General features: G+C 41.7%; 1 protein-coding gene across 1 annotated transcript in view; it reads right to left on the reverse strand.

The window, feature by feature from the left end:
• Positions 1–27,900, reverse strand: part of LOC109934055 (protein WWC2-like) — a 226,189-nt gene that overhangs the window by 35,492 nt on the left and 162,797 nt on the right. Inside the window, exons 10-14 of the mRNA XM_048594002.1 lie at positions 27,521–27,610; positions 22,579–23,261; positions 4,714–4,837; positions 2,902–2,982; positions 1,153–1,239 (exon numbers count right to left, since the gene is read on the reverse strand). Coding sequence (XP_048449959.1) covers positions 1,153–1,239; positions 2,902–2,982; positions 4,714–4,837; positions 22,579–23,261; positions 27,521–27,610 — 1,065 coding nt within the window. The remainder of the gene's footprint in view (positions 1–1,152; positions 1,240–2,901; positions 2,983–4,713; positions 4,838–22,578; positions 23,262–27,520; positions 27,611–27,900) is intronic.

Consider the following 27,900-nt stretch of genomic DNA (forward strand, 5'->3'; position numbering starts at 1 on the left):
TTGAGGGTACAAATGTCAGGATTTGAATATTCATTCTCAGGATGTACATGTTACTAGCAAACATTTGAACTGATACAGCAGGTGTAATGAGGATGCTCCCTCAATGTTATTAGCCTAGAAGGTCCACAATTTTTATCCAAAGCAATTGAGGAATGTTAACAGAGCAAAATATTATCACCTCTTGGTCCACTGAACATTTCCAAAGGAAGAGTGTGCCATTAGACAGCTCTAAAGAAATGAGACCACTTAGAGATAATCTTGCTGTGTGTTTGACTTTTTTGATCATTAGATTCATGGGATTGGTTTTGGGACTAAGTTTGAAAGAGGAAATGTTGAGTGAGGAGAAATCCGCAGCCCACCTTGTTCACAAGGCCCATTGTATCAAACTTCAAACTCGCAGCTGATGGGCTGCTGGTGGGCTTTCTGCTGGAAATTCAGACCAGCAAGCCCCAACCTCCTGGGCCTGCTAGCCAATCAGAGGCCAGGTATCACCAGATTTCAGCAACTCCATGGCAAAGGAGCTGAGCTGATTGTAGCCCAAGTGGAATGAGGCCCTTTAGTGGTCATCAACAATTTATGGGCTTTAACTGGCAGCAGATCAGGAAGGTTGACTGGGGGTTTTCCCACCTAATTTCCAAGGTACTGGAAAGAGGTCTCTGATCTCCATGATTATCTGCCCTACCCGTCACCTTCCCCATCTCTTTGGGGAGGGGAGATTCCGCCCACAGAGGCATTTACAAGCACAGAAGGAGGTCATTTGGCCAATCTAACTTCATGCTGGCACTTTGTGGAGTAACCCAGCCAGGCACATTCACCCACTTGATTTTGCTAGGCATGAAAATCTATTTTGTTTGCGTGCCCATTCAGATTCCTTTTGAAATGACTCATCACCTTTGCTTCCATCGGCAATAGTTGCTAGGTCATGACCACCTGCTGTGTAAAGCTTAGATCTGTTTCCCCACATCCTTGTACTAACTGTTAGAGGGAATAGCTTACCTAACCTTGTCATAATCTGTACACCCTTATGAAATCTCCCCATAATATCCATTGCCCTGAAGAGAACAATCTCAGGTTCTCACTCCTAACCATTGCTGAATGTTGATAGCTCCACCTAAGAATGGACATGTTGGTTTTCATGAACAGCATACTCACACTTTACATCCGGGTGGCACAAGGAGAGCTGTCACATTCCTCAGCTGCACGGCGATTATGATAAAACTTGCACTGGTGGGATCATACCTGCCACAGATGCAGTAACAAAAATGAAGATGCAGATCAAAATTTTTTTGGATCATGTCTTGTGGATATGTTATGACATACTTCCGTGTCAGGTGGGACTCAAATCCATGTTTCTGGCCCAGAGATAGGAGCTCCTCACAGCTCCACAGGAACTGCCCCCCACCCCACCCTCACAACATGCAATTACATTGGACGCAGAAATATTCCAAGTTTTATTTCTGCCCAATGCTGATTCAATTCATGTCATGTTCCTTCAATCACCCTCAATGACCCTAGATTAAGGAGGTAAATATTTTCCTATTCATTCTTGGCAATGTGGACATCACTGGCAAGGTCAGTGCTTATTCACCATTGCTTATCGCTATTAAGAAGGTGGCAGTGAGCTGTCTTCTTGAACTGCAGCTGTTTATATGGTGTAGATACACTCAAGGCACTGACTTTGTGATTTCACCTTGATCCAACTCAGTGGCTTGTTTGGCCATTTCAGAAGTGCAGTCTGGAGTCCCATGAAGGGCTGAATAGACTGGATCCAGGGATAAAGTTCTCTCCTGGTTATTGGGTCCAGATCAAAGGCTCACAGGGTAAGCAATTTTAGACTGAGGTGCGGAGAAATGTCTTCTCTCAGAAGGTGGTGAACCAGTGGAATCCTCTACCATGGAAGGCTGTGGAGGCCAAGTACTGAATATATTTAAGGAATAAATAGATACATTTCTCAAGGCTAAAGATGCCAAGGCTTATGGGGAGAGAGTGGAAGTATGGCATTGACTGAGAGAATTATTCATTATCATGTTGAGTGGTAGGGCTTGGTCAATGGGCTGAATGGTCTACTCCTGCTCCAATTTTCTATACTTCTAGGATGGACCAGGTAAGGACAGTAGACTTCTTTCCCGGAAGGATTTTTTAAAAAATTACTAATGGGATACAGGCATCGCTGGCTGGGCTGGCATTTATTGCCCATCCCTAATTGCCCAGAGGGTAATTAAAAGTCAGCCAAATTGCTGTGGGTCTGGAGTCACATGTAGACCAGACCAGGTAAAGATGGCAGATTTCTTTCCCGAAACACTATTGTGAATGTGATGGGTTTTTACAACAATCTGGTGATTTTGTGTTAATTATTTATAAGACTAGGATTTGATTCCAAATTTATTAATTAATTCAATTTAAATCTCCCCATTTGCCACAGTGGGATTAGAACTCATGTCACTGGGGCATCAACAAAGACGTCCTCTAATCATCATTTTCCATCGCTCTGAAAGTGCAGTTGTATACGAAACAATAAAAATAGGAATTGCCAAGAAACTCAGCAAATCTGCAATATCTTAAAGAAAAATAAAATTAATCTTTCGAATCCAGTGATTCTTCTTCAGAAAGCAACAGCTTGGATTTGTACAGCACGTTTAATGTAGAAAATAGAGACAAACGTATTGAGTTCAGCTGTGATAGCCCAGTCCCAGAGTTTAACAGGCCTCAGTGTACACTCTCTATGTGCACAATTAATGGTGGATGACTTGGATAATTTACTATTGGGTTGGTGGAACTGTACCTGAGCAAGAGCTCAGTGGTCCACAGGAGATCAGGAGGGAAGGGGATAAAAGGAAAAAAGAAATTCAGACTCATAAATTCAGCCATGCATATTTAGTTTTTTTTTTAATAATCACTTACTTCAGTCCTATCTGGATTTGAGCTGCCTCTAATGTGGAAGGTTCATCCTCATCATAAATGGCATCTTCCCTTTCATTTGGCCTAACAGCAATGTTGTAAAATTCAAGTTAATGGAAATTGTAAACTAAGCAATAATGAAGACGAGAGCTGGGAACAATAAAAAAGCCAACATAAAAAACATGACAAATTTACCCAGAGAATATGTCAAAGCCATGTGTAAGTTATGGTTATGGACTTGGTTTGTAAAAAGCACACAGGCATTCTGTTTAAGACATTCTGCTACACTTACTGGAGGCATGGAGAAGCTACAATGAGTGTTGTAGATGTGGAAAACACAATACTTGTAATAAAAGAATAAAGTTCATGTTTCCATACCTCCAATTAGGAGCATGCTGATAATAAGTACAGATTGTAGAATTGGGCTGACAATATTGTAGCCTTTGTGCTGACTCACACTCCTCTTCAATATCCTCCTTGCTGGTGCTTTAGGACGATGGGATTAACCCTTTACAGTTGCTTAGCCACTAAAATGAAGCAATTAGCACTCCTCCCTCACAGACTGTCCGCTGTGTTTCTGATCCAGACCAGGAAACTTGCAGCAAGTGATCCCAGGGAACTTATGGACATTAGGTGAGAACAGTGTCACACTCAGCTGAGACCTGCCTCAACAGCTTCCACCAACCGAAGGTGGAATTTTCCACTGAAGCCATTTCAATGCTCGTGCAGGTACAGAGTGAAACTTGTACCTTTCCTGCAAGTTTTGGAATTACTGCTTTGGCAGGACATGCTGCCATTGTGATTTCCATCACAAAGGGCCAAGTTGAGAGAGGAAGATGTGGCTTTGCTGCAGTACAGTGGCCACTTTTACATCATCCATAAAGGCCCGATAGATTTTTGTGTCAGATGTGGGAAAATTAGGCTCCAGTGAGCTGTGGGGAGAAGGAAATGATGGGCCTGAAGGAACTGAGAGGAGTCATTAACATAACCTCATTATGTCCTTGCCTGACAATATCAAGTGCTGAGCTAAAGAAGCTTCTCAGAGGTATATTAGCAACTGCTGGATTACAGCTATGTTTTTGGTGGCCCACAATAGGAAGTCAGCATCCAACAGAGGATTTCCAACCTCTTAATGCTGACTCAGGTAAAAGGAGGAGGGTGGGGTAAGGCATATGTGAAGCATAAACACCACCGTAGTCCAGAACAAAAACAGAAGTTGCTGGAAAAACTCAGCAGGTCTGGCACCATCTGTGAAGAAAAAAATCAAGGTTAACGTTTCAGGTCTGCTGACATTTTCTTCACAGATGCTGCCAGATTTGCTGAGCTTTTCCAGCAACTTCTGTTTCTGTTTCTGATTTACAGCATCTGCAGTTCTTTTGGTTTTTACCAGCATTAACCAGCTGGGCTGAGTGGCCTGTTTCTATTTTACGTGTTTCTATTTAATAAAGCAGTAGAGAGAGGGGACACAGTGAAAAAGAGCATGGAGTGATTTTGGTTGTGCAGTTGCCCTAGATCTTCCAGGCTGAGTGGCTTAACATTGTCTCCTGGATAGAACATGCATAAACCACTGACTTCTCTCTCAATTTCTATCACGTCTGTATGTTGCTGCCAGAAAGAACAACTGATTCTTTTCACATTTGTGCAATGTAGAGATGTGGAGACAATAAGGACTGCAGATGCTGGAAGCCAGAGTCTATAGGTGTGAGGGGCTGGCAAAGCACAGTAGGTCAGACAGCATCCGAGGAGCAGGAAAGTCAACGTTTTGGGCCGAACCCCTTCATCAGGACTGTTAAACACGGGATATTATTCATGTACCGTTTGACAGAAGCTTCATACACCCCGCTGTCCCCGGCCACAGATTCATCAGAAACGGCAGCAGAGACACATGCTGCTTTCTCTTCGACACCATGTCCCACTGCTCCTCCCTGTAAATCAACACCTGCACAGAGAACACACAAGAGCTCGTCAACCTCATGGTCGGAATTCCTTCAGCAGGGGCGGGGAACGGGGTAGGGATTTTTCAGCTCATCGCCACCTTCATTTTTCCCTCATTCCCCCTCCCACCTAATTTCACCTTTTCTCACCAGGAAGTCTGAACTTTTGTTGGAGGTATTTGCAATGGTTGTGATTTGCAATTGCTGACTTTCCCCTTTCTCATTGACACCAAAACCCTTTGATAAATTTCCTTGACTCAGCCGGGTAGACTAGTGACTGAGTCTAAAATTTTGATGGCTTAAATAATGTCCCCACAAAAATATGATGTGGGGGAACCTTCATTTAATGCTTCTCTAAATAGTACACTGCAAATTGTGTGCACAGAGGACTCTGCAATGTCTCACTGGATGAGAAAACTGTTACTCTTCACTCAGGTAGTGAGCCTCACTATTCCAAAAGTCATCAGAAAAGTTAAAGATTTTAAAAAGTACACAGACTTTCCCAATTTATCCTCTTTCAGACCCGGGTACAAAACTCTGGTGCGGCCGCACTTGGAGTATTGCGTACAGTTCTGGTCACCGCATTATAGGAAGGATGTGGAAGCATTGGAAAGGGTGCAGAGGAGATTTACCAGGATGTTGCCTGGTATGGAGGGAAGGTCTTATGAGGAAAGGCTGAGGGTCTTGTGGCTGTTTTCGTTAGAGAGAAGAAGGTTAAGAGGTGACTTGATAGAGACATACAAGATGATCAGAGGATTAGATAGGGTGGACAGTGGGAGCCTTTTTCCTCGGATGGCGATGGCTAGCACGAGGGGACATAGCTTTAAATTGAGGGGTGATAGATATAGGACAGATGTCAGAGGTAGGTTCTTTACTCAGAGAGTAGTAAGGGCGTGGAATGCCCTGCCTGCAAAAATAGTAGACTTGCCCACTTTAAGGGCATTTAAATGGTCATTGGATAAACATATGGATGATAATGGAATAGTTTAGGTTAGATGGGCTTCAGATTGGTTTCACAGGTCAGCGCAACATCGAGGGCCGAAGGGCCTGTACTGCGCTGTAATGTTCTATGTTCTATGTTCTAAAACACAGACTGCATCTCTGTACTTAACAAGAATTACTATTTATCCTGCAACAAAAAGGGTTCTAACTACAGATTAACAATTGTGAACTATCGGCATATAACCCTACTGGTTAAAAATCTAAACCCCTTCTCAATTGCCCCTCTCCGCACACCTACAGACAGACACAGACAGGAAAAGAATGGGTATTATGGGTGGAGGGAAAGACAGGGAAAGCAGCTCAGTGATCCCTGTCCACAGGATTTGGTGAGATGAATCTTGCGCTGATCAGAATGCTACTTCTTGATCTTTCTTCTCTGTATATTTTGATATGTTTGCAGGAAGCACAGGGTGATTGGCTCACACGAATAAAGACCTCTGACTTAGTACTTAAAAGTCACAGTTTTCAACAACTGTTGAAGAAAAAGCACACTGGTTTTCTTCAGGCTTAAAGTGATGATCTGATGGCTTCTCCCTCTCTCATTCCCAGCCCCAAATTGTTCAGCTACTTGCAAGCCAAATGAATAGTTGCTGGCACGCAGAAGGCCTTTATCAGCTATAACTGGTCACTAGTTCATAGACCACTCCGTTTCCTGTTGCCAGCTGAATCTCCATTTATACAGAGCCCTTGGCTCTCATCCCCCTGCAAAACATCTATGACAGATTCTTCAACCAGCAGCTGTGTAAACAGCACTTATAATGAGTAGCAGGTTACCTGCTTTCAAAAAGTGATGCCTCAGCAATACATGTTTTTCAAAACAGTTCTTTTTGCCTTTTAGTCCATAATCAAAAACAGAAAAATAAAAAGCTACAGGCTTCACAAAATGAGAAAATGGAGAATGGGACTAATTTCAAATGTGCCAAATGGATTCCTTCCGCGCTATATAGAATCAGAGGGGTGAATTTTACACAGTCCTCTGAAGATAGCCTGTTGAGACCTAAACTGGCTAACGAATGGTCACCTAAGGATCTCAACCTGCCTCTGCTTCAATAATATGTGTGGTAGACGGAAGGCAGCCAGCACGGCACCTTTCAGTTAATGGAGAGAAGGAATTGTGGGTACCTCCCCAGTGTCCAGCAGAAGTACATCCCACTGCCCCCTCCCAAAACAGTGCACCTGCCTTTTATGCCCACATTGCCACCACCACCGCATTCAAATCCACAACCATTTCCACTTAGAAGAACAAGGGCAGCAGATATTTGAGAACATCACCACCTGCAAGTTCTCCTCCAAGTCACTCACCATCCTGACTTGGAAATATATCGCCGTTCCTTCACTGTCACTGGGTTACAATCATGGAATTCTCTCCCTAACATCAGTGTGGGTCAACCTACAGCACATGGATTGCAGCAGTTCAAGATAGCAGCTCACCACGACCATGTCTCCACAGATGCCGCCAGAAAGGTGCAGGTGCAAGGTTCCTTGAAAGTGGAGTCGCAGGTAGACAGGGTGGTGAAGAAGGCATTAGGTGTGCTTGTCTTCAATGGTCAGAACACTTGAGTACAGGAGTTGGGATGTCATGTTGTGGTTGTACAGGACATTGGTGAGGCCACTTTTAGAACACTGCATACAATTCTGGTTGCTCTTCTATAGGAACAATGTTGTTAAACTTTATTCATTCACAGGATGAGGGTGTCGCTGACCTAGCAGCATTCATTGCCCATCCCTAATTGCCCAGAGGGCACTTAAGAGTCAACCACATTGCTGTGGGTCTGGGTCACATGTAGGCCAGACTAGGTAAGGATGGCAGTTTCCTTCCCCAAACGGCATTAGCAAACCAGATGGGTTTTTCCAACAATCGATAATGGACTCACGGTTGTCCTTAGATTCTTAATTCCAGATATTTATTGAATTCAAATTCCACCATCTGCTGTGGCAGGACTCGAACCCGGGTCCCCAGAACATTGTCCGGGTCTCTGGATTAACAGTTCAGCGATAATACCACTAGGCCATTGCCTCCCCTCTTGAGAGGGTGCTTAAAAGATTTACAAGGATGTTGCTGGAACTGTAGGATTTGAGCCTAAAGGGGGATGCTGAATACGGTGGGGCTATTTTCCCTGGAGGTCCAGAGGCTGAGAGGTGACCTTATAGAGGTTTATAAAATCATGAGGGGCATGGATAGTGTGAATAGTCAGGTCTTTTCCCCAGGGTAGGGGAGTCCAAAACTAGAGGGCATAGGTTTAAGATGAGAGGGGAAAGATTTAAAAGGGACGTAAGGGGCAACATGTTCACACAGAGGGTGGTGCGTGTATGGAATGAGCTGCCAGAGGAAATGGTGGAGGTGGGTACAATTACAAAACTTAAAAGGTATCTGGATGGGTATTGGAATAGGAAGCGTTTAGAGAGATATGGGCCAAATGCTGGCAAATGGGACTAGATTAATTTAGGATATCTGGTCGGTGCAGAGGGTCTGTTTCCATGCTGTATGACTCTATGACTGTGTCTGCTGCTTTTCTTCAACAATTTCTGATTTTGTTCCCAGGGCATTAGCCTGGGCTTCTAAATTACCAGTGCAGGTACATGCACTATCTCCTCCAAGGGAGGAACGTGGACTGTATAGAGATATAGACATAGGCATTGCACTGAGTGCCAGATAGAGTACAGTGCTGGGGAGGTTTGAGGTCATTCATTTTAATAGTAAGAAGAAAAGGTTGAACAGTTTTTTAAAGGTGGGAAACTTGTAAATGTTTATGTTCAGGGAGAGTTGGGAGTACTCCTGAGAAGGAGCAGAGAAAGTTATTACGTAGGTACAGCAGCCAAATAGGAAGGCAAATATCACGTTGGACTTTATTGCAAGGGACCTGGTGTACAAGGAGAAAGGTTTGTTGCAACTGCAAGGAAATTTGGTGAGACTACATCTGCAGTACTGTGTGCACGTTCGATCCCCATATCAAAGGAAGCATATACACGTTTTAGATTGGAACAGTGAAGGTTTGGTAGATTAGTTCCTGAGATGAGTAGGCTATGCTATGATGAGAGGCTGAATAAATTAGGCCGACACTTTCTGGGGTTTAGAGGAATGCACTTTAAAGATTTTGCAGCGAGTTGACAAGGCAGACATTGACAGGTTGTTTCCCCTGGTTGGAGATTCTAAAAGACAGAGGATAGGAGTTGATTATTTGGGACTGAAAGGATGAGAAAGTTCTTCACTCAGTGAGTTGTCAATCTTTAGGAATTCATCACCCCTGGGCCTTGTGGATGCTCCATCGTTGACAATATTCAAGGCTGGAGCAGACAAGACGATTGATCTTTCAGGATCAGGAGAGGGATAGTTGATGGAGAAAATCAGCCATGATTGGTTGAATGGTAGGGAAGGCTCAAGGGGCAGTGTATCCATTCTGCTCTTATTGCTTATGTTCTTGTAACAACAATCACTGGATCATTGAAAGTAATGCATTGTACGTGAAACATTCTGAGGAGTGCGATATAAATGTAAATTTCTTTTTATTTCACTTACTGATTTTTCTTTTCTTCTTTTTATTTGTCACTCTCTTTGTTTTACTTGTGTCTTTTAAACTTCATCATTGTGTAAAAGTAGTGGTTTTACATTTGTCAAACTTGGTTTCTCCGAAATGCTTAACTCTCCTCCGAAAGCATCAGAGTTTCACAAAGAAATTTCCAAAGGTGTCGCCCTATGACATCGAGGGTTATTCATCTCACCAGGCCATTTGACCCATTGATTCTCTGCCAGTTTCCCATGGAGGAATCCAGTCAGCCCAACTCCTCCAACACAGCCCAATCCTTCACGTAAGCCAATCTTCCATTCACTGACTCTATCTATCCTTCGCACAGCCTCAGGAAGGCAGCCAACCTCATCAAAGACCTCTCCCACCCCGTTTATAATCTCTTCCAACCTCTTCCACAGGGCAGAGGATACAAAAGCTTAAACACACGCACCAACAGATTCAAGAACGTCTTCTTCCCCGCTGCTATCACACGTTTGAATGGACCTCTCCAGTTTTAAACTTAATGTTGATCTCGCTGTTTGTGCACCTTCTCTGCAGCCATAACATTGTTCTGTTGCCCTAAAGCACTTTGTGTATGGTATGATCTGCCTGTACTGCATGCAAAACAAAACTTTTCACTGTACCTAGGTACATGTGACAATAATAAATCAAATCAAATTAAATTCAATCCCTGTAGCTCTGCAACCTCATTTCCTTCGAGTGCTTGTCCAGTTTCCTTTTAAAATCATTGTTTCTGTATCTACGACCCTTGGAGGCAGTGGGTTCAAAATCAATCACTGCCTAAACACATTCTTCCTCACAGACATCTCTCACCCAAAATCTTAAATCTATCTTCCCCAATCCTTGTATAGTCAAATAACAGAAAGAAATTTTTCTTCTGTACCGTATCTAAACTTATCATAATCTTATGCACCTCCATCAAATTTTACCTCAATATCTTTTGCTCCAAGGAGAGCAGCTCTGGTCTTTCTAGCCTAAGCCTGTAATGAGAATTCCCCAATCCTGGAACCATTCTGGTAAATTCTCTCTGTATCCATGGGCTCTCACAACTTTTGTAAAGTGTGACACTCAAAACTAGACGCAACACTAGTTCAGGCTTGATATAGTTTCTGCACAACTTTGCTTTTGTATTGGATATCTTTATTTCTGAAGCCTAAGCTTCCACATACTTTGCTAGCCATTCTCTCAAAACATCCTGCTACCTTCAAACATCTAAGCACTTGCAACCTCAGATACCTTGGCTTATGTATCCTCCTCAGAACTGTGCCAGTAATTCAACCTTGCCTCTCTCCATGCTATCTGCCAAAATGCATTCACATTTCTCTGCATTAAACGCTACTTGTTACTTGCCTGTTCATTACTCTGTCATATGCCCTGCTGCAGGCAATTAATATCAACCTTTAAGATTGGGTATCATTGGCTAATTTTGAAATTTTACATAATATTCCATTATCCAAGACATTTATGTATTAAAGATGAAAACACTGGCCCCAGTACTAACATTGAGGGACAACAATCTGGAAAAAAACAACCATCTACTAGAACCTCCATCTACTAGAACTCACTGCTTTTTGTCCTTAAGCCAATTTTTTATCCAACTGCACTCTGGCCTTCCTATTTCATAACTTTGTTGACAAGCCTTTCACATATTTCCTTGTCAATCACTTCCTTAAAATTCATCAAAACAATATCCATTGCATTCTCTTCATCAACCTTCTCTGCTACTTCATCAAAAAATTCAAGTAGGTTAGTAAAGTCTTTTTGCAAATCTGCATTGATCACCTTAATTAACTCAAACCAAATGCCTGTTCTTTTTTATCCCTGATTAAGAATTCCAAAGTATATGCACAATTGATGTTAAACCAGCTGGACATTAGTTGCTAGGACTGTCCTCGCATACTTTCTGAAATATGGTTATCAGATTTGTCACTCTCCAACTCTCTAACACCTCACCAAGTATTTCAATAAAACTCCTTGGACAGCACCTTCCAAACCCCTGACCTCTACTACTTAAGTCAAGGGACAGCAAATACATGCGACTATCACACTGCTGTTCCAAACCACCTCACCATCCTGACTTAGAATTATATTGTCACCATTCCCTCACTGGCATTGAGTCAAAATTCTGGAACTCCCTTCCTCACAGCATTGTGGGTGTAACTAAACCACGTGGACTGGAGCACTAGAGAATGCAACTCTTCATATGCTCATAGAATCCCTACAGTGCAGATAGAGGCCATTCAGCCCATCGAATCTGCACCAACTGTCCAAAGAACGTCCCACCCTTCCATCCTATCCCTGTAAACCCCACCTTTTCCATGGCTAATCCATCTAGCCTACACAACTCTGGACACTACAGGGCAAATCAGCATGGCCAATCCACCTTCTTGCACATCTTTTGACACAGCATTTGGAGGAAACACACACAGACATGTGCAAACTCCACACAGACAGTCACCCAAGGCTGGAATTGAACTCAGGTCCCTGGTGCTGTGAGGCAGTACCGCTAACCACTCAGCCACTGTGCCACCACATCCTCAAGGCAATTCATTATGGGCAATAAATAATGGCCCAGCCAAGGCTACCCAAATCCCCTTGAAAAAAATAAGGAAAAAAAATTAACACCACGGAAAAAATGAATAATTAAGGTGAGCCCTTCTGCTATCTCCACCCCTGCTTCCTTTAACAACCTGGGGAGCATGCCAGTTGGATCTGATGACTTATCTGCCCTAAAAAATGGGAGCTTTCCAATGAACTCGTCCCTTTCAATGTTCACACTCTCCACTGCTCCACAATCTCCAATCTTGCTGATATTTTGTCAGGTTCTTCTTCCTAACTAAACCTGATACAAAGAGCTTATTGAGTAGTCTAGCCTTGCCCTGCTCCTCTAATTGTATATCGATCTTATTTGTCCCTAACTGGACACACTCCATTGCTACCTACAAAGTACTGAAATGCAAGTAGAAGATTTTTGAGTTACCTTTCACCTTGAGTGCTAGTCTATTTTAATATTCTAACTCTGACAGCCTCATTTGACTCCTACTTTTACTAAGCAAAATTCTCCCTGCTAATTCTCTCCCCTCCACTCAGGATGACATTGACTACCTGTTGGAGTGTCACTCCACCTGTACAAGACTCTCTTTGGTACCACAACTAAGTTGAATTCTGATTTGTCCTCAGCCAACTCTGATTACATGTAGCTCCATGGAGGAAGCTAGAGTTGGGAGAAGTGCTACTGGATAGTCCTTAGGATGGCAACCATGGGCAATTTATTTTCCTTTCCAACCTGGAGGTGCTGAGGCCAATTACCAAGCAATAGAGTCCTGCCATACATAGTGGCCATGCACATGTCAATTGTCCACCATATACAGTGGACATGAAAGCAAATGAAATTAGTAACTCTCACAGTTACCTGAAGTCACCACTTTCTGACTATTTCACATAATTATTAATAATGTGAAAAGGCAATTGAAGCTGTCCAAAGACACAACTCTGCCTGAAATTAGCAGAGATTTTAAAATCAGTCACAGCAGGAAAAAAGTACATTTCAAGCTTCACAAAACAGCTGATGGGCTTAGTACATTAATGCCCCTTTTTAAATTATGCCTCTATGCTAATCGAAAACAGTTAGCACCATTTTGTCCAATATTGTAACTGTCTGTAAACAGCAAAAAAAGATCTGAGAGGTGGAGACTGTATTACTGCGTGGCACCAGTCAATGTAGTACTGACTAGGATCAAACTTAGGACACCGGTGTCTGTCTAATTCAACTATTCTCTAAACCATTTCATCCTGCACAGGAATTAAGTTTTCATCCACTTTAAAATGATGTGAACCTTGATGGCATCTGTGCTGCTTGTCTTCTGCTGGTCAAATATTTCAAGCTCCTGTTAACTGTGTTCCAGTGAACTGTTAGCTATAGCCATTAGGTGGCGCTAGAATTCCATTTACATGAATTGAAACTTGGCACATTCAAACTTTCCAACTGCTTTGTAAAATCAAAGAAAAACAAAAATAACCAACAGGGTTCACTTGTCAATAAATTTATTGGCCTAAAGAATCCCTGAATAAGCTGCGCTCTAATACAGAAAAAAAGAAGTCTCATTGCAGGAAATGGTCTTACAATGAAAGGTGATGGCCTAGTGGTATTATCACTAGACTCAATCCAGAGCCCCAGTAATGTTCTGGAGACCAGAGTCTGAATCTTTGCCACAGCAGATACTACAATTTGAATTCAATAAAAATCCGGAATTAAGAGCCTTATGATGACAATGAAACCATTACTGATAGTCAGTTAAAAACCCATCTGGATCACTAATGTCCTTTAAGGAAGGAAGCTCTGGACTACTTGTGACGCCAGACCCACAGCAACGTGGTTGATACTTAACTGCCCTCTGGGCAATTAGAGATGGTAATAAACGCTGGCCTGGCCAGTGACATCCATATCCCATGAATGAATAAATAAAATTCTCATTAGGTACCGAGAAATCAAACAGGAAATTTAGAAGCAACACCTCACCCACTGAGGGTTGTGAGAATGTGAAACTTGTTACCACAAGGAGTGATTGAAGTGGATGGGGTGGTGCTACTTTAGGAGAAGCTAGGTAAGTACTACACAGAAAAAGAATAGATGGTTATGATGGTAAACCTGGATTGGGAAGAAATGAAGGTGTCTTGAATTGAGAATGATGACAGCATTGCCTGGATGGGCTTTATACTTTATACGGTTCTATATAAGTTACTGACCATCATCAACCTTCGCTCCTTGGCTCCATATTCTAGTTCTCATTGCTTCCCTCCCCTCATTTCCTTCTGTTTCAAAACCAATTTCTTTCATGTGACAAAAACACCATCAACCTCACTGTCCTAGTAAACTAAATACCTATATCTAACCTCCCCTTCCATCTCACAAGCCTTTAAATATGCCTAGATCCAAGCTGTGTTTCTTGTGATTATTCAGTTTATATATGGATCAGGTTTCAACACTGTGCTCAGCACCAAAAATGGTCCATAGTTATTGTCAGTGACAACAATCTGTTCTTTCTGTATCCAGTCTAAATTTAGCTCTGATTTCTTCCAGATAATCATTTCAAAGAGTAAATTATTTGTTTTTGACACTTGTCACAAACCTAGTGCCCTAACTCTCCCTGGGGCACTGTCTTAAGCTAAATCAAACTATTTGTGAATGCGCCATCATATTTAAGACCGAGTTGAGTTTCTGAACCTACAGCTTCGCTGCCACATTGACCAGTCTACTTTCACCTCCCCCACCAAACACAGCTCATTCCTGTCGCTATCTCAACCAAGTTGTTGATGAATTATTCTTTCAAGTGTTTGTTATTATGATTCTCCGCTGTTCAAATTATTGCTGTTCTCAGCCTTGTTTCTTAAGTTTAAACACAAACTTTCAATTAAGGAAGCAATTGTTGGAAGCAGACACAATAGCAGCATTCAGGAAGCACCTGGACAGATACAGGAATTCGGATCATGTAAGTGAAGGCAGGTTTAGTATGGAAGGGCAAAATGTGTCAGCGCAGGCTTGGAGGGCCAAGGGCCTGTTCTTGTGCTGTATCGTTGTTTGTTCTTTCTTTGTTCTAAACTACACAAACCAGTTTTCAAACATGCCTTGATCAATATTATGATGGAAAAGTAACACCTACGGACCATTCTTTCTTTCTATGTATTTTAGTCAAGCTGTTCAGAAATGTCATCACATACAAGAGTCCTCTTGTATACTTTGAACCAACCTGTTCAGATATAATACCGCACACCTCTGCAGCAGGTGAGATTTGAACCTGAGCTTTCTGTCCTGGAGACAAGGACACTACCACTGTGTCACAAGAACTGTTTATGCTTATAGAAATTGACCTTGAAAGCTCAAACGTTAGGTATTTGACTTTGCCCATGAACATTTGAATTCATTTCAGATGGTCTGCAGCATTCTCAACCTGGAGAAACATACACTGGAGTACTCATAACATTGTATGTTTGTCACACCCATTGCAAAATAAGGTAACCCATAGTCTTACAAGACAATAGGGCTGCTCTCTCATTAGATGGTTGCTTAATATGAGGTGAAGGGACAGGTTTAGAGGATAGCCTTTCATGGTAACTGCAGGAACTGAACCCACACTGCTCACATGCACTACACTGTAAACTAGCCCCCCAGCCAACTAAGCTAATCTTTCCAGAATTTTGAAACATAACCACCAATGCATCCACTATCTCTCTTGCCGCCTCCTTCAACACTTAGGGATGAAGCTCATTTGTTTCAGGGGATTTATCAACCTTCAAACCAGTTAACGTTTCTAATTTTACGAATACTAATTTTATTCCATTCACTCAGTTTCACAAATCCCTCATGTTTTCTGGGAGATTTTCTGTACCAACATCCAAGAAGGCAAATAAAAAGTAACTGTTTAGTTTCTCCATGATAACTTCTCTGTTGCAACTTGTAATGTGTTCACATTCGTTCGAGTTAATCCTTTCCTTTCACATAATTAAAGAAGGTCTTGCAGTCGGCATTTATGTTTCCTACTGGCTTGCATTCACATTCTCTTTATCTTTTCTTAATCGATTTCTTGATCCGGCTTTGCTGGATTCTAAGTTGCTCTCAATCCTCAGGCTTACCACATTTTCTGGTATCCTTATAAGCCACTTGCTTTGAATTAATGCAGCCATTTCCATTGATCTAATGCAATCTTTAAATTCTTTCATTAACCACAGTTGATTTACTCTTCCCTTTGGGTGTTTGTACCTCAGAAGAATTTATATCTGGTGTAACATTAACCATTGCTTTTCTACTGCCAAAGTATTTCATGCATTTTCCAAACCTATCATCGCCAATCTGCCTTTCACAACTTCATAATTTCCTTTCTTCAGATTAAGATCCTGGTTTCAGAATGAACAATATCACATTGAAACATGCAAAATTCTATCATACTATGATCAAAATTTCCTAAAAGTTTTACAGCAGTGCTATTCATTAGCCCTTTTTTATTGCACAACACTAGATCTGAACTAGCCTGATCCCAAATTGGTCCCTCAATGTGCTGTTCCAGAAATCCATTTGATATACGCTCTAGGAATTTTTCCTCCACTGCATTAGAGTTGATTTGGTGAATTCAGTCTATGTGCCAGTTGAAGTCACCCATTATTAATTAATTAGTTGTGTTCCATGCAATTCCAATTTTTTAATTATACCATACGCAGCCTTAGCAACAACACTGATGAATGTTTGCTGCCTGTCGCTATTGCTTGCTCAAACTGATACTACACCTTGATCCTTCAATCTAAGATGCTCTCTTATTAATTTACAGATCTCATTCCTTGCAGCCTAGCCCTCCTAATTGCCAAATATCCTTGGACATTCAGTTCTAAACCTTGGTCACCTTATGGTCATGTCTCTGTAATGACAATTAATTCTTAGCCATTTAGCTCAACTTGTGCATTCAAATCATTAACTTTTTTGTGAATGCTATTTGCATGCAGATACAGTGCCTATAATTCTGCTTATTCAACACTGTCGTCTATGCTGAATCTCCTTGAAGTTTGCCTATGTTTCCTCTGTCTGAATTTGAAAGAAATGATTAGTTTTTAGTGAAGATCCAAACCCTGGAAGTTGTTAAATGAATTATCCATTAACATTGGCAGGTAGGGTGAGTTGACTTTCTATTTTAAATTTGTGGGTGGTTTGAATGAGAACATTGTTGATTGCTTTAGAATGGTCTTTATTATCTCAGCTGTATATTGGAATTTGTTTCAATGTGAGCAGAGTATTTACGGCAGATTGTTGGATGAGATTGATAGGTTTTTGGGTATTAAGGGATCAAGGAGTCATGAGTATTAGGCTGAAATGGAGTTGTGATATTAGGTCAGCAATGATTGTAATAAATGGCAGAGTAAGCTCAAGGGGCCTCATAGCCTATTGTTGTTCATCTTTCCTATGTTGCTATGCTCTTGTAGGAGCTGATTGTGGTCAGTGGATTTGTGAACTCAGGGATTCAATGGATGTATTTATTTCAATCCCTGGGATGATGTATTATGCCTGATGCTCTCCTAATTGTTGAGCATATGTGTGTGGATAAGGCAGGACATATTGTACTTCTGGTCAGCAAAATATTGTATTTAATTCTACTCCCAGTAAGGAATAAAGTTACTTGATTCCCCTTATGATTCACAAAGTTCTTTCATTTTGAATCTGAAACTTAGCAGACAGCCAGACAACTTGGAAATTATGATTGACTCTATCAGTGAAAGGACCCATCCAGTCACTGGAACATAGGAATCAGGAGCAGGAGTAGGCAAAATCAGCCCTTCAAGCCCACTCCGCCATTTAACATGGTCAAGGCTAACCTTATCTTGGTCTCCACTTTCCTGTCTGCTCCCCATCACCCTTTATCCTGCTTTTCATCAGAAACATATCTTTTTCTTTCTTGAATCTGTTTATTGATTCTGCCTTCGCTGCACTCTGAGGCAATGAGTTCCACAGATTGACAACCCTCTGAAAATAGTAGTTTCTCTTCGTCTCAATTCTGAACTACCTCACACTCTACATCTATGATGTCTTGTTCGACACTGTCTCACAAGGGGGAATCATCTGTTCAATGTCCACTTTATCAATCCCTTTTAGCATTTCTTTATCTCAATCAGATCCCCACTCATTCTTCTGGACTCTAGAGAGTACGAGCCCAAGCTATTAACTGCTCCTTGTAAAAAAGCCCTTTCATCCCTGGAACCAACCTGGTGAACCTCCTTTGAACTGCCTCCTGTGCCACCACATCCTTCCTCAAGAAAGGAAACCAAAACTTTGCTGATTTTTATGATTCTCTGGCTTACATTATTATGGGCTTTCAGATTTTTGTATTACAGCAAGGAATACTTCCAGTAGATAGCCATTGTCTTTTGGGTTTCTCTTCAGTGTCTTGTTTTTAGGATTGCTGCAAGGATGTTAACATTTTTATACATAATTCCAAAAAGATTAAAATGAAAACTCTAGACACAATATGTCCCATCCATGCAATGAAACAGGCCCAAACTGGCAACAAAGGTGTCAAATAAAAATCACAGAAGGTGGTGTCCTGCAAAAAGCATCTGGCATATACTGCACATTTCATACTACATTTTTTTTACACTTTTTATTAAATAGAGAAAGGTCATTGACCTGAAACATTAACTCTGTTTATTAAACATTCTTAAAAGGAGACTAGAAGTTGAAACTTTTCATTTTGCATTCACGAAACAGACTTGAAAAAACACAGAAAGAACTGCGGATGCTATAAATCAGGAACAAAAACAAAGTTGCTGGAAAAGCTCAGTTCTGAGGAAGGGTCACCGGACCTGAAATGTTTACTCGGTTTCTTCCTTCACAGATGCTGGCAGGCCTGCTGAGCTTTTTCAGCATCTTTGTTTTTGTTCTTGAAAAAAACACCATTTTATGCAGTTTGAAAAGTGAATGTTGACTGGTTGGGCCATCAATGGCATGGAGTTGCAGCAATCTTAATTTTCAGACAAGAAGGTAGATTACCATGGGAATGCAGCAGAGTCTGGCTGTCTCTGTGTATGCTCTTTTTCTAAAAAGTGCAATGTATGTACAAAATCTTGTTGCCAATATAAAACGGGGTCCTGTGTACTTATATCTGGAGTTTCTAGCATACACAGATGCATCGTACTGTGAGGCTTGCTAACAATCTTAAATTGTTTCTCGGTGTCACTCAGCACAAATCTGGATTATTCAATAAATGATTTCCGGCAGCAGAATCTCATCTAATGGTGGATGCAATTTCGCAGATTTGCAAGTATGGGCTGATGGAGCATACTTCAGGCCCTTGCATATTTCCAACATGTAGATGACATGTTTGCAATATTTCAATCCTTAGCCGCATGAATGAATTTCTTTTCACAGACTAATGAACTTCATCATGCAATCAAATTTACCATTTAAACGGAGCAATCAAATAAACTCCTTTCCCTCAAATATTGGCTGAGAAGTCTTACAATGAAAGCCTCTGTTTGCCAATCAGTATACACGGTGAGATTTCTACAGTCCTACACACTACAAGATCAATTTTATTGGTAACCTTGTGAATGGGCTCATGCGTTACCTTGAAAGTGAGACAAGGCATATCAAAACTATCCTATGTGATACTCTGATCAAATCATCACTTGTTGTAATTCATGAAATCTCATGAACATGCACCACATTTGGCCCTAACTGGTGTCAGGTCTACCTGGCAGGGAAAGACGTCCCTAAAATTTGAACGACAGGTTAATTCAACTGGCTATCTCAATTTGCTACTGCACAGTAAGCTCACAAGTAGTCTGCTCCACTAACAGAATGCTGTTACCAAACCAACAGACATTCTTCCTACCACCTAAATGATTAAGGTGATATATGGGTTTTAGTGCTGGTGTGATGCCAAGTACATTGGCCAAACATCCCAATGACAAGTAGCTGTACCAAACAACACATCCCAGTGACCATTCACAAGAGGTAGCTTGCCGATTGTGTTCAACCAGACCGTTCTTGCAAGCCTCAGAAAATTATATCTACCATCAAATGTGATTTTGCTACTGGAAATCATTTATTAAATAATCTGGACTGTGCTGAGAGTTACATTGGAAACAAATTTAAGATCATCAGCTGGGCTCTCAGTGTAATATGCTAGAAGCTACATATATAAATACATGGTTTTACGGAGGCAAAAGGAATTTGCACATACATTGTCCATTCACAAAAAAAAGGTCACAGTGATTGCCAAACTCTGCTGTATTCCTACGATAATGTCCTGGCCAATCAGAATCAACCTGTCTGGTCTGAGAATTAAGACTGACAATTGATGGTTCTTGCTGTATTTCTATATCAATGAAGGCCCAACCAATCTGCACTCTCTTTCCATGCTGTATACAATGGTGACTCTTTTCTCAAGTCTTTTTCTTGCATCCTAGTTCTGATGAATGCAGGATGAAAAGTTTCAACTTCTAGTTTTCTTCAGCAATGTTTAAATTTCCTTTACTCCACAGATGCTACCAGACCTGCTGAACCTTTATAGATTTTTTTTTCAGTTCTTATTTCAGATTTCCAGCACCTCCAGTATTTTGCTTTGTACCTTTTTTACCCTCAGCTTTGTCCCGTTTTCCCAACAGGTTCCTGACTGATTGTGGGGGAGAGCTCTGTACTTATAGCAAACCTGCATCCTACCCAGAAATGTCACTCTTGGAATGTATGTCAGAAGATGGATAGAACTCATTTTCGTGTGGTTCCAGTGGGGTAGGAGTAGGCGCTTGGTTTCACAACCTGCACGGGTCCTCTCAGATCAGTGTAGGCAACACTCTAAAACTGCAGTACACAACTCAACTACATGGTTTTGCAGTTAACCAATGTGCCTTTTCTTTTTATTCATTCACAGAATGAGGGCATCACTGGCTAGGCCAATGTTTATTGCCCATCTCTGATTGTCCAGAGGGTAGTAAACATTCAACCGCATTGCTATGGATCTGGAGTCAAACCGAGGCCAGACCAGGTAAGGACAGCAGATTTCCTTCACTACCAAATGGTTTTCCAAACATCAACAATGGTGTCGTGGTCATCATTAGACTCGTAATTCCAGATTTCTTTTTAAAATTGAATTCAAATTCCACACCTGCCGTGGTGGGATTCGAACCTTGGTCCCTAGAACATTACCTGAGCTTCTGGATTAATAACCTAATACTAACAGATTACTACCACTAGGGCATCACCTCCAGCACTACTGCCTACTGGTGAACTCTGCACAAAGCAGGAGGCCCCAGCAGTATTGACTGCCTCCACAACACTTCCAGTCAGTGCATTCCATACCCCAACTACACACTAAATGCAAAATATTTTTTCATGTCACTCTTGTTTCTTTTGCAGATCACTTTGAATCCATGCCCTCTTATTCTTGTTCCTTTTAGAAGCAGGAAGTTCTCTCTATCCAGCCCACTACCTCTATCAAGTTCTCCTCTCAGCTTTCTTCTCTCCAAGGAAAACAGTTCCTCAAAACCAAAGAATCTCATTCTTGGAATTATTCTTGAAAATTGCTTCTGCACTCTTTCCAATGCGTTCACATCCTCCTTTTAACTGGGCACAACATTGCAGCTGAGGTCTAATAAGTGTCTTATACAAGTACAGCATCTCTTTGCTCTTGTACTGTATGCCTCTATTAATAAAGTCTGTAATGAATACCGTTTTAACTGCTCTCCCCAACTGTCCTGCCACCTTCAATGATCTGAGCACATATACACCCAGTTCCCTGTGCTCTTGTACCCCTCCTTGGAATTGTATCCCTTAGTTTTTATTGTCTTTTAATGTTTTTCCAACAAAAATGCATCTTTTCACAATTCCCTGCATTGAAACCCATTCCACCAACTTGTCAAAGATCTTCTGGAGTTCTACACTGTCCTCATCACAGTTTACAGTATTTCCAAGTTTCTTGTTAACTTTGAAATGCTACAGCCAATATACTCTTCTTGAAGACCAGCTATTCCTTAAAGGGAAAATGAATGGAACAATTACTTCCATGTAACTTCCTGACTTTGGGTGATGGGAGGACAGAGTGACAGATGTAGCATCAGAGCTGACCGTTGTACAGGACGGGCAAGAGGGGAAATGCTATGGTTCTGCTGCACTATGCTATTGAGGCTTGAGCCCTGCAAGTTGCCTGGGCATTTAAGCATACAGTGCATCACTGATGAACCAGACCCTGTCTTCACCCAATTCTCGCGTACACCCAATTTCCAGCAGCAGTCAGTGGCTATCAAACGGGACGCCCAATTGACTTAATTTCCACTGTGCCAATTCCTGCTACACAGCCCCCTTCCACATTAACCTGGCACAGAGATGCCAACTGAAGCAACCCAATGATTGAGGTCAACTAACTCATCAGAAATCACGGATTGATCTGGGACCTTCCCAGTCTTTCGGATTCTGTGGCACTTTTTATGGCTCTTCACCAAGTCAACATCTAAGCCAATCATCAAACTCTTCTAACAAACACAGAAAATGCTAGTGAAAACCAGCAGGTCTGGCAGCGTCTGTGTATAAAGAAACAGAGTTCCAGTACGATTGCTCTTCAGAACCGAAAGTGTTGGAAAATAGTTTAAGTTTACTTTAGACAGCAGCAAGAGGCAGACGGTGTGGAGGCTCAGTGTCCCAAAGTGCACTGTACTCTTACCTCTGAATGATGACACTCCCTTACCTGCAATGCCTTCATTTAGGGTACAAAGAGGGACTGCCAATTCATCATTGAGGCCTGTAACCTCATTCAGGTATGGTCCAGTTCTGCTCCGAATGTCAGACACAATGCTCAGGTAGGGTGGCTGAGTCCTACTGGCCTGCTCAGGCTGCAGCAGTACGTGGCTGTCACTGTTGCCGTAGAGGCCCAGACTGGAGAAACCACGGTGCAATTCACAGTCTTCGAAGTCAGCCGTGAGGTGATGCAAAGGTGACACCTGCGCTGAAGACAGAAACGCTGCATCCGAGACCAGCGGTGAGCTGGGAGGAGACAAAGAAGACAGCGAGGACCTGGACGACAACGAGGTTACCGATTTGGGAGGCTCAACTAAGGATTTCACAGCGAGTCCCGAAGCAGAGGACTCAGCGGAGTCCTCAAAGGCTGGCTTTTTGTGGGATTTGGTCACCTCGTTCTCATGGATGGTGGTTATGGGCCCCGAAGGACTGTAGCTGGCTTTCTCCTGTAGCATAAAGTCGAGTTTGTACTGGTAGTCCAGGTCAGGTGTTTGATCTGACTGGTTGTAGTAAAGCTCGGTGGAACTGAGCGAGTTTAGAGATCCTCTACTGGAAGTGTTGAGCGACCCTCGACTGGACGTCAGAGACCCCAGACTGCTCTCGGACGACACGGACAGTGTGCTGGCTGAAAGGCTGTAAATGAGGGAGATACATTAAGTGAGAAATGCTTTCATGACAGTGCGTCGACAAATCCGTAACCAGGGTAACTCAGTTTTAATAGTGAGTTGCTTATTAATAGCACTGCCTCTGGGCTGCTTCATAAATCTCAACAATGTTACTAGCACAGGGGAAGAAGGAGTTAATTTTCCATGTACCATTTTGCATGTCTATGAATACACTACCATTAAAAATATTTCTTCATAAATTCCAACTCTTTATAGTATGACTTAATGAGTTATGTGGAAATAAGTAACTATAACCTTCTGAAAACACTGATCAGTGTGGACTAGTCCCCAAAGGTACAGCAGCAAGTCATTAATACGGTGCCAACGAACATTTAACTGTGAATATCATGGGACAATTTCAAACCTCCAGTGTCAAAATAAAGCGTTTGAGCCTACAGATCATAATTTAAAATTGTTTCATTTCAATTCCCAGAATATGGTGCAAACAATTATGTTTAATTACAGCAAGGAGACTCCACACCACAACATGGAAAGCAACTATTTCCATAGTATATAATGGGGTATTAAAACTGTGAAGCGAAGGAGGGGTCCAGATAGAGGTAATACAAGATTAAGAGGGGCATGGATAGGATGGATAGGAAGGCACTTTTTCCATTAATAGAGGTCAATACCCAGGAGATATAGATTTAATGTGGATAAAAGGCTAAGATGAGAATTTTTTTTTCTCTCAGAGGGTGGTGGGAGTCTGGAACTCATCCTGAACGGATGGTTCAATCAAAAACTATTATAATATTTGAACAGTATTAAGAAATTCACTTGTGATGGCATAGCGTCCAGGAAAACAGTATGAGTGTGGTCAGATCTTTGCTGTGACCTGTCTATGATGGGCCAAATGACCTCCCAGTATACTGTTCATGCCTGAGTCTACTGATCAAGATTAACTATGGATCTCTAAGTGAACGTCCAGCTCGTCCTTCAATCACTTTGTGCCCAGTGTAGTATTGCCTTAAACTGGGAAAGGGGAAAGGGAAAGATTTCCATGATTTGCTAATTCTGGCAACATCAGGCCTATGGTTTTGCTCAAAAATAGCAAGAAGAACAAGTAGTTTTCTTATGGTATTAGTTTAAATGATTACACATGTTTAATATTTCTTTAGCAGTTCTCATGTGAATTATTTCTCACTAAATGTGGAGGATTCTTCAATTTGACCTATTAATAAAATGGGCCTGTTACAGCTTTGCAAAATGCTTCTTCCCCCAGAACTCGTTTGCCTGTTTATAGACTTAGATTCTTAAACTTGAAGTAACACGATATTTCGACGATGTTAACAATCTCAGGACTGGCTGCTTTATTTAAAAAGAGCACAGCCCATATCTCTTCAGTTGAATACAGTGGACCGTGAGCATGGTGTCGTCAGTGCGAAACACCAGAAGGTCCAATTTGTGATACATGCGCAAGGGAGAGAAGCGGCAACAGTAGCACTTACTTATCAAATTCTTTCCTAAATCTGGGTATCACTGGGAATTTCTGCCTGAAAGTGACTACAGGAGTACAAGCTGATCAAAGGCATCAGAAACATGGAGACCAGAATTCAAGCTGTTTTATAAGTTTCCTCTGTAGCCAATTATTGATTAGAGCTCTGAATTCCCCCAAAGAGTATCCGTTATCTTTTATTAGATACGTTTGACATCACATGTCCCAAAAAGGTAATTCACTGACTGCTGAGATGTACAAAGCAGGATCTGCAGCGGTTCAAGAGGGCAGCTCACCACCACCTTCTCAAGGGCAATTAGGGATAGGCCATTAATGCTGATCCAGCAAGCGAAGTGCACACCTCACAAAAGAATCAAAGAAGGCTGCTGTCAATTGAACTTGGGCCAAGTGAGCTGACCTTGGCCAGAGCTGTGGCACAGGGCAGGCAGGTGGACCAGGATTTCTCTGGTTGCCTGATCACTGTCCTGCACCCAGGAACAAGAACAGAAATTGCTGGGAAAGCTCAGCTGATCTGGCAGCATCTGAAGAGAGAAATCTGTGGAGTTAACATTTTGGGTCCAGTGACCCTTTGAGAGAAGGCAGGACTGGACTGAGTCCTCTGCCAAGGATCACCTGAAGCTCTATATTAACAGACAGGAATTCCAGTCAGGAGGAAGAGGTGAACACTGTAGCAAAAGGTAGGGGTTAAGGATTAAAACAATAAATGGTGGCAGCAAACATTTGAAAAACAATATTAAAAATTGCAACTTCATGCAAAAACTGGATTGAAATTGGATGCCATGTCTTGTGAGTCTAACCTAATTAAAGATGAGGAAGTGGAAGGGTGGGTTAGTAAGTTTGCCAATGACATGAAGGTTGGTGGAGTTGTGGACAGCGTGGAGGGATGTTGTAGGTTGCAACAGGGCATTGATAGGATGCAGAGCTGGGCAAAGAAGGGGCAGATGGAATTCAACCCAGAAAAGTGTGAAGTGATTAATTTTGGAAGGTTGAATTTGAATGCAGAATGCAGGGTTAATGGCAGGATTCTTGGCAATGTGGAGGAACAGAGGGATCTTGCGGTCCATGTCCACAGATCCCTCAAAATTGCTACCCAAATTGATAGGGTGGTTAAGAAGGCATATGGTGTGTTGGCTTTCATTGGCAGGGGAATTGAGTTTAAGAGCTGTGACGTTATGCTGCAGCTCTATAAAACCCTGGTTAGACCACACTTGGAATATTGTGTTCAGTTCTGGTCACCTCATTATAGGAAAGATGTGGAAGCTTTAGAGAGGGTGCAGAGGAGATTTACCAGGATGATGCCTGGACTGGAGGGCAGGTCTTATGAGGAAAGGCTGAGGGAACTAGGGCTTTTTTCATTGGAGTGAAGAAGGATGAGAGGTGGCTTGATAGAGGTGCACAAGATGATGAGCGGCACAGATGGAGTGGATAGTCAGAGACTTTTTCCCAGGGCGAAAATGACTATTACGAGGGGGCATAATTTTAAGGTGATGGGAGGAAGGTGTAGGGGAGATGTCAGAGGTAGGTTCTTTACACAGAGAGTGGTAGGTGCATGGAATGCGCTGCCGATGGTGGTAGTAGAGTCAGATACATAGGGACATTTAAGCGACTTTTGGGTAGGCACATAGATGATAGTAAAATGAAGGGTATGCAGGTTAGTTTGATCTTAGAGTAGGATAATAGGTCGGCACAACATTGTGGGCTGAAGGGCCTGTATTGTGCTGTACTGTTCTATGTTCTATGTGAGACTCTAGTCCATAAAATACAAGAACAAGATGGATTTGACATAGAGTAAAAAACAACAATTATTGTTAATCTTATAGGACAGTTTGGAAACTCTTGAAGCAGCAAACAAGAACTTTGTGTGTTGCAGTCATCTATTACTTTAGTGTCTGAAGGGAGAACAAAGCACAATGAAATACAGATTCATGATAACTTGGTAAACATCACACTGATTGAATCTCAGCTGATTTTGAATTCAGAGTTTTTGTCCCATGTACCTGGGCCTGTATCTCACAGGTATTTGTGTTACATTGTGGCAGTGTTGGCAGCATGTTTGTTGTGAATCTGAAGGCTGTGAGTTCAAGTCCCGTGCTGGAAATTTGAATGCATAATCCAATCTGATGTTTTTGTGCAGTACTGAAAGAGTGCTACACGGTTGGAGGTTATAAAGAGGTTCCATCTGCCCTCTCCGTTGGATATGAAAAATCCCACTTTGAAGTAAAGCAGCAGAATTCTCCTTGATGCCCTGGTCAAGATTTAGCCCTCAGCCAATCTCAATGAAACAGATGATCAGCTCTTTGCCTGCTTGTGGGATTTTGTTGCGCGCAAATTGGCAGCCACATTTCCTACATTCCAACAACAACTACATCGGAAGAGAACGGGACATTCTGTGTCAGAATCATGGCTAAATAAATGAAGGTTCTTTTTCTCTTTACAAGCTGTTAACCCCCAGTTAGTAAACCAGGAATGAAACAGGATCAGATATTGGCTGACTGCTGCTGTACATTTTCTGTATTTATGCAAAACAATTCTATTGACTTGCTGGGAGAGCAATGAATAGGAGGATTGATGGAGGTGACAGAGTTTGAAAGCTGCATGTAGTGTGAGGTACAATTCCCATGTGACTTTGGGGTAGGACTTCAGACCAACAAAACAAATTGAAAAGTGAGAAATCTCCAGATAATCGTTCTTTTGATAATGTTCAGTACAAATTTATAACTGGTTGAAAGTAAATGTTTGAATCCTCCATGAGTTTCAATAGGAACACATACCTTTTAAGTTGGGAATGTAGATACATGATTAGTTGTGTTGTATCTTCAAGATGCTGCACAAGCCTTTTCCTCTTCTCGTGTAATTTTAGTCTGAAAAAAAAAGAAACAATAGATTGGCCTCAATAAATTGCTACATCTATGAAACACAATGTATAAACTAAACACAAAAGCATCAGCATAAACAATGTTTATAAAAATCTTTTCCAATCCTCATGCCATCATATCTGTGCCTTATTCTCTCTTGTACTTAAGATGAATTGAATATGGATATCATAGAATCACAGAAATAGCACAGTTTAGAAGATGCCTATTTGGCCCATTAAATTTGCTACAGCTATTCTGAACACAACCCAGTTGCTTCTCATATACTCTACAATGAC

Source organism: Rhincodon typus, chromosome 3, assembly GCF_021869965.1.
Source record: "Rhincodon typus isolate 14 chromosome 3, sRhiTyp1.1, whole genome shotgun sequence".
In the NCBI taxonomy this organism is placed as follows: Eukaryota; Metazoa; Chordata; class Chondrichthyes; order Orectolobiformes; family Rhincodontidae; genus Rhincodon; species Rhincodon typus.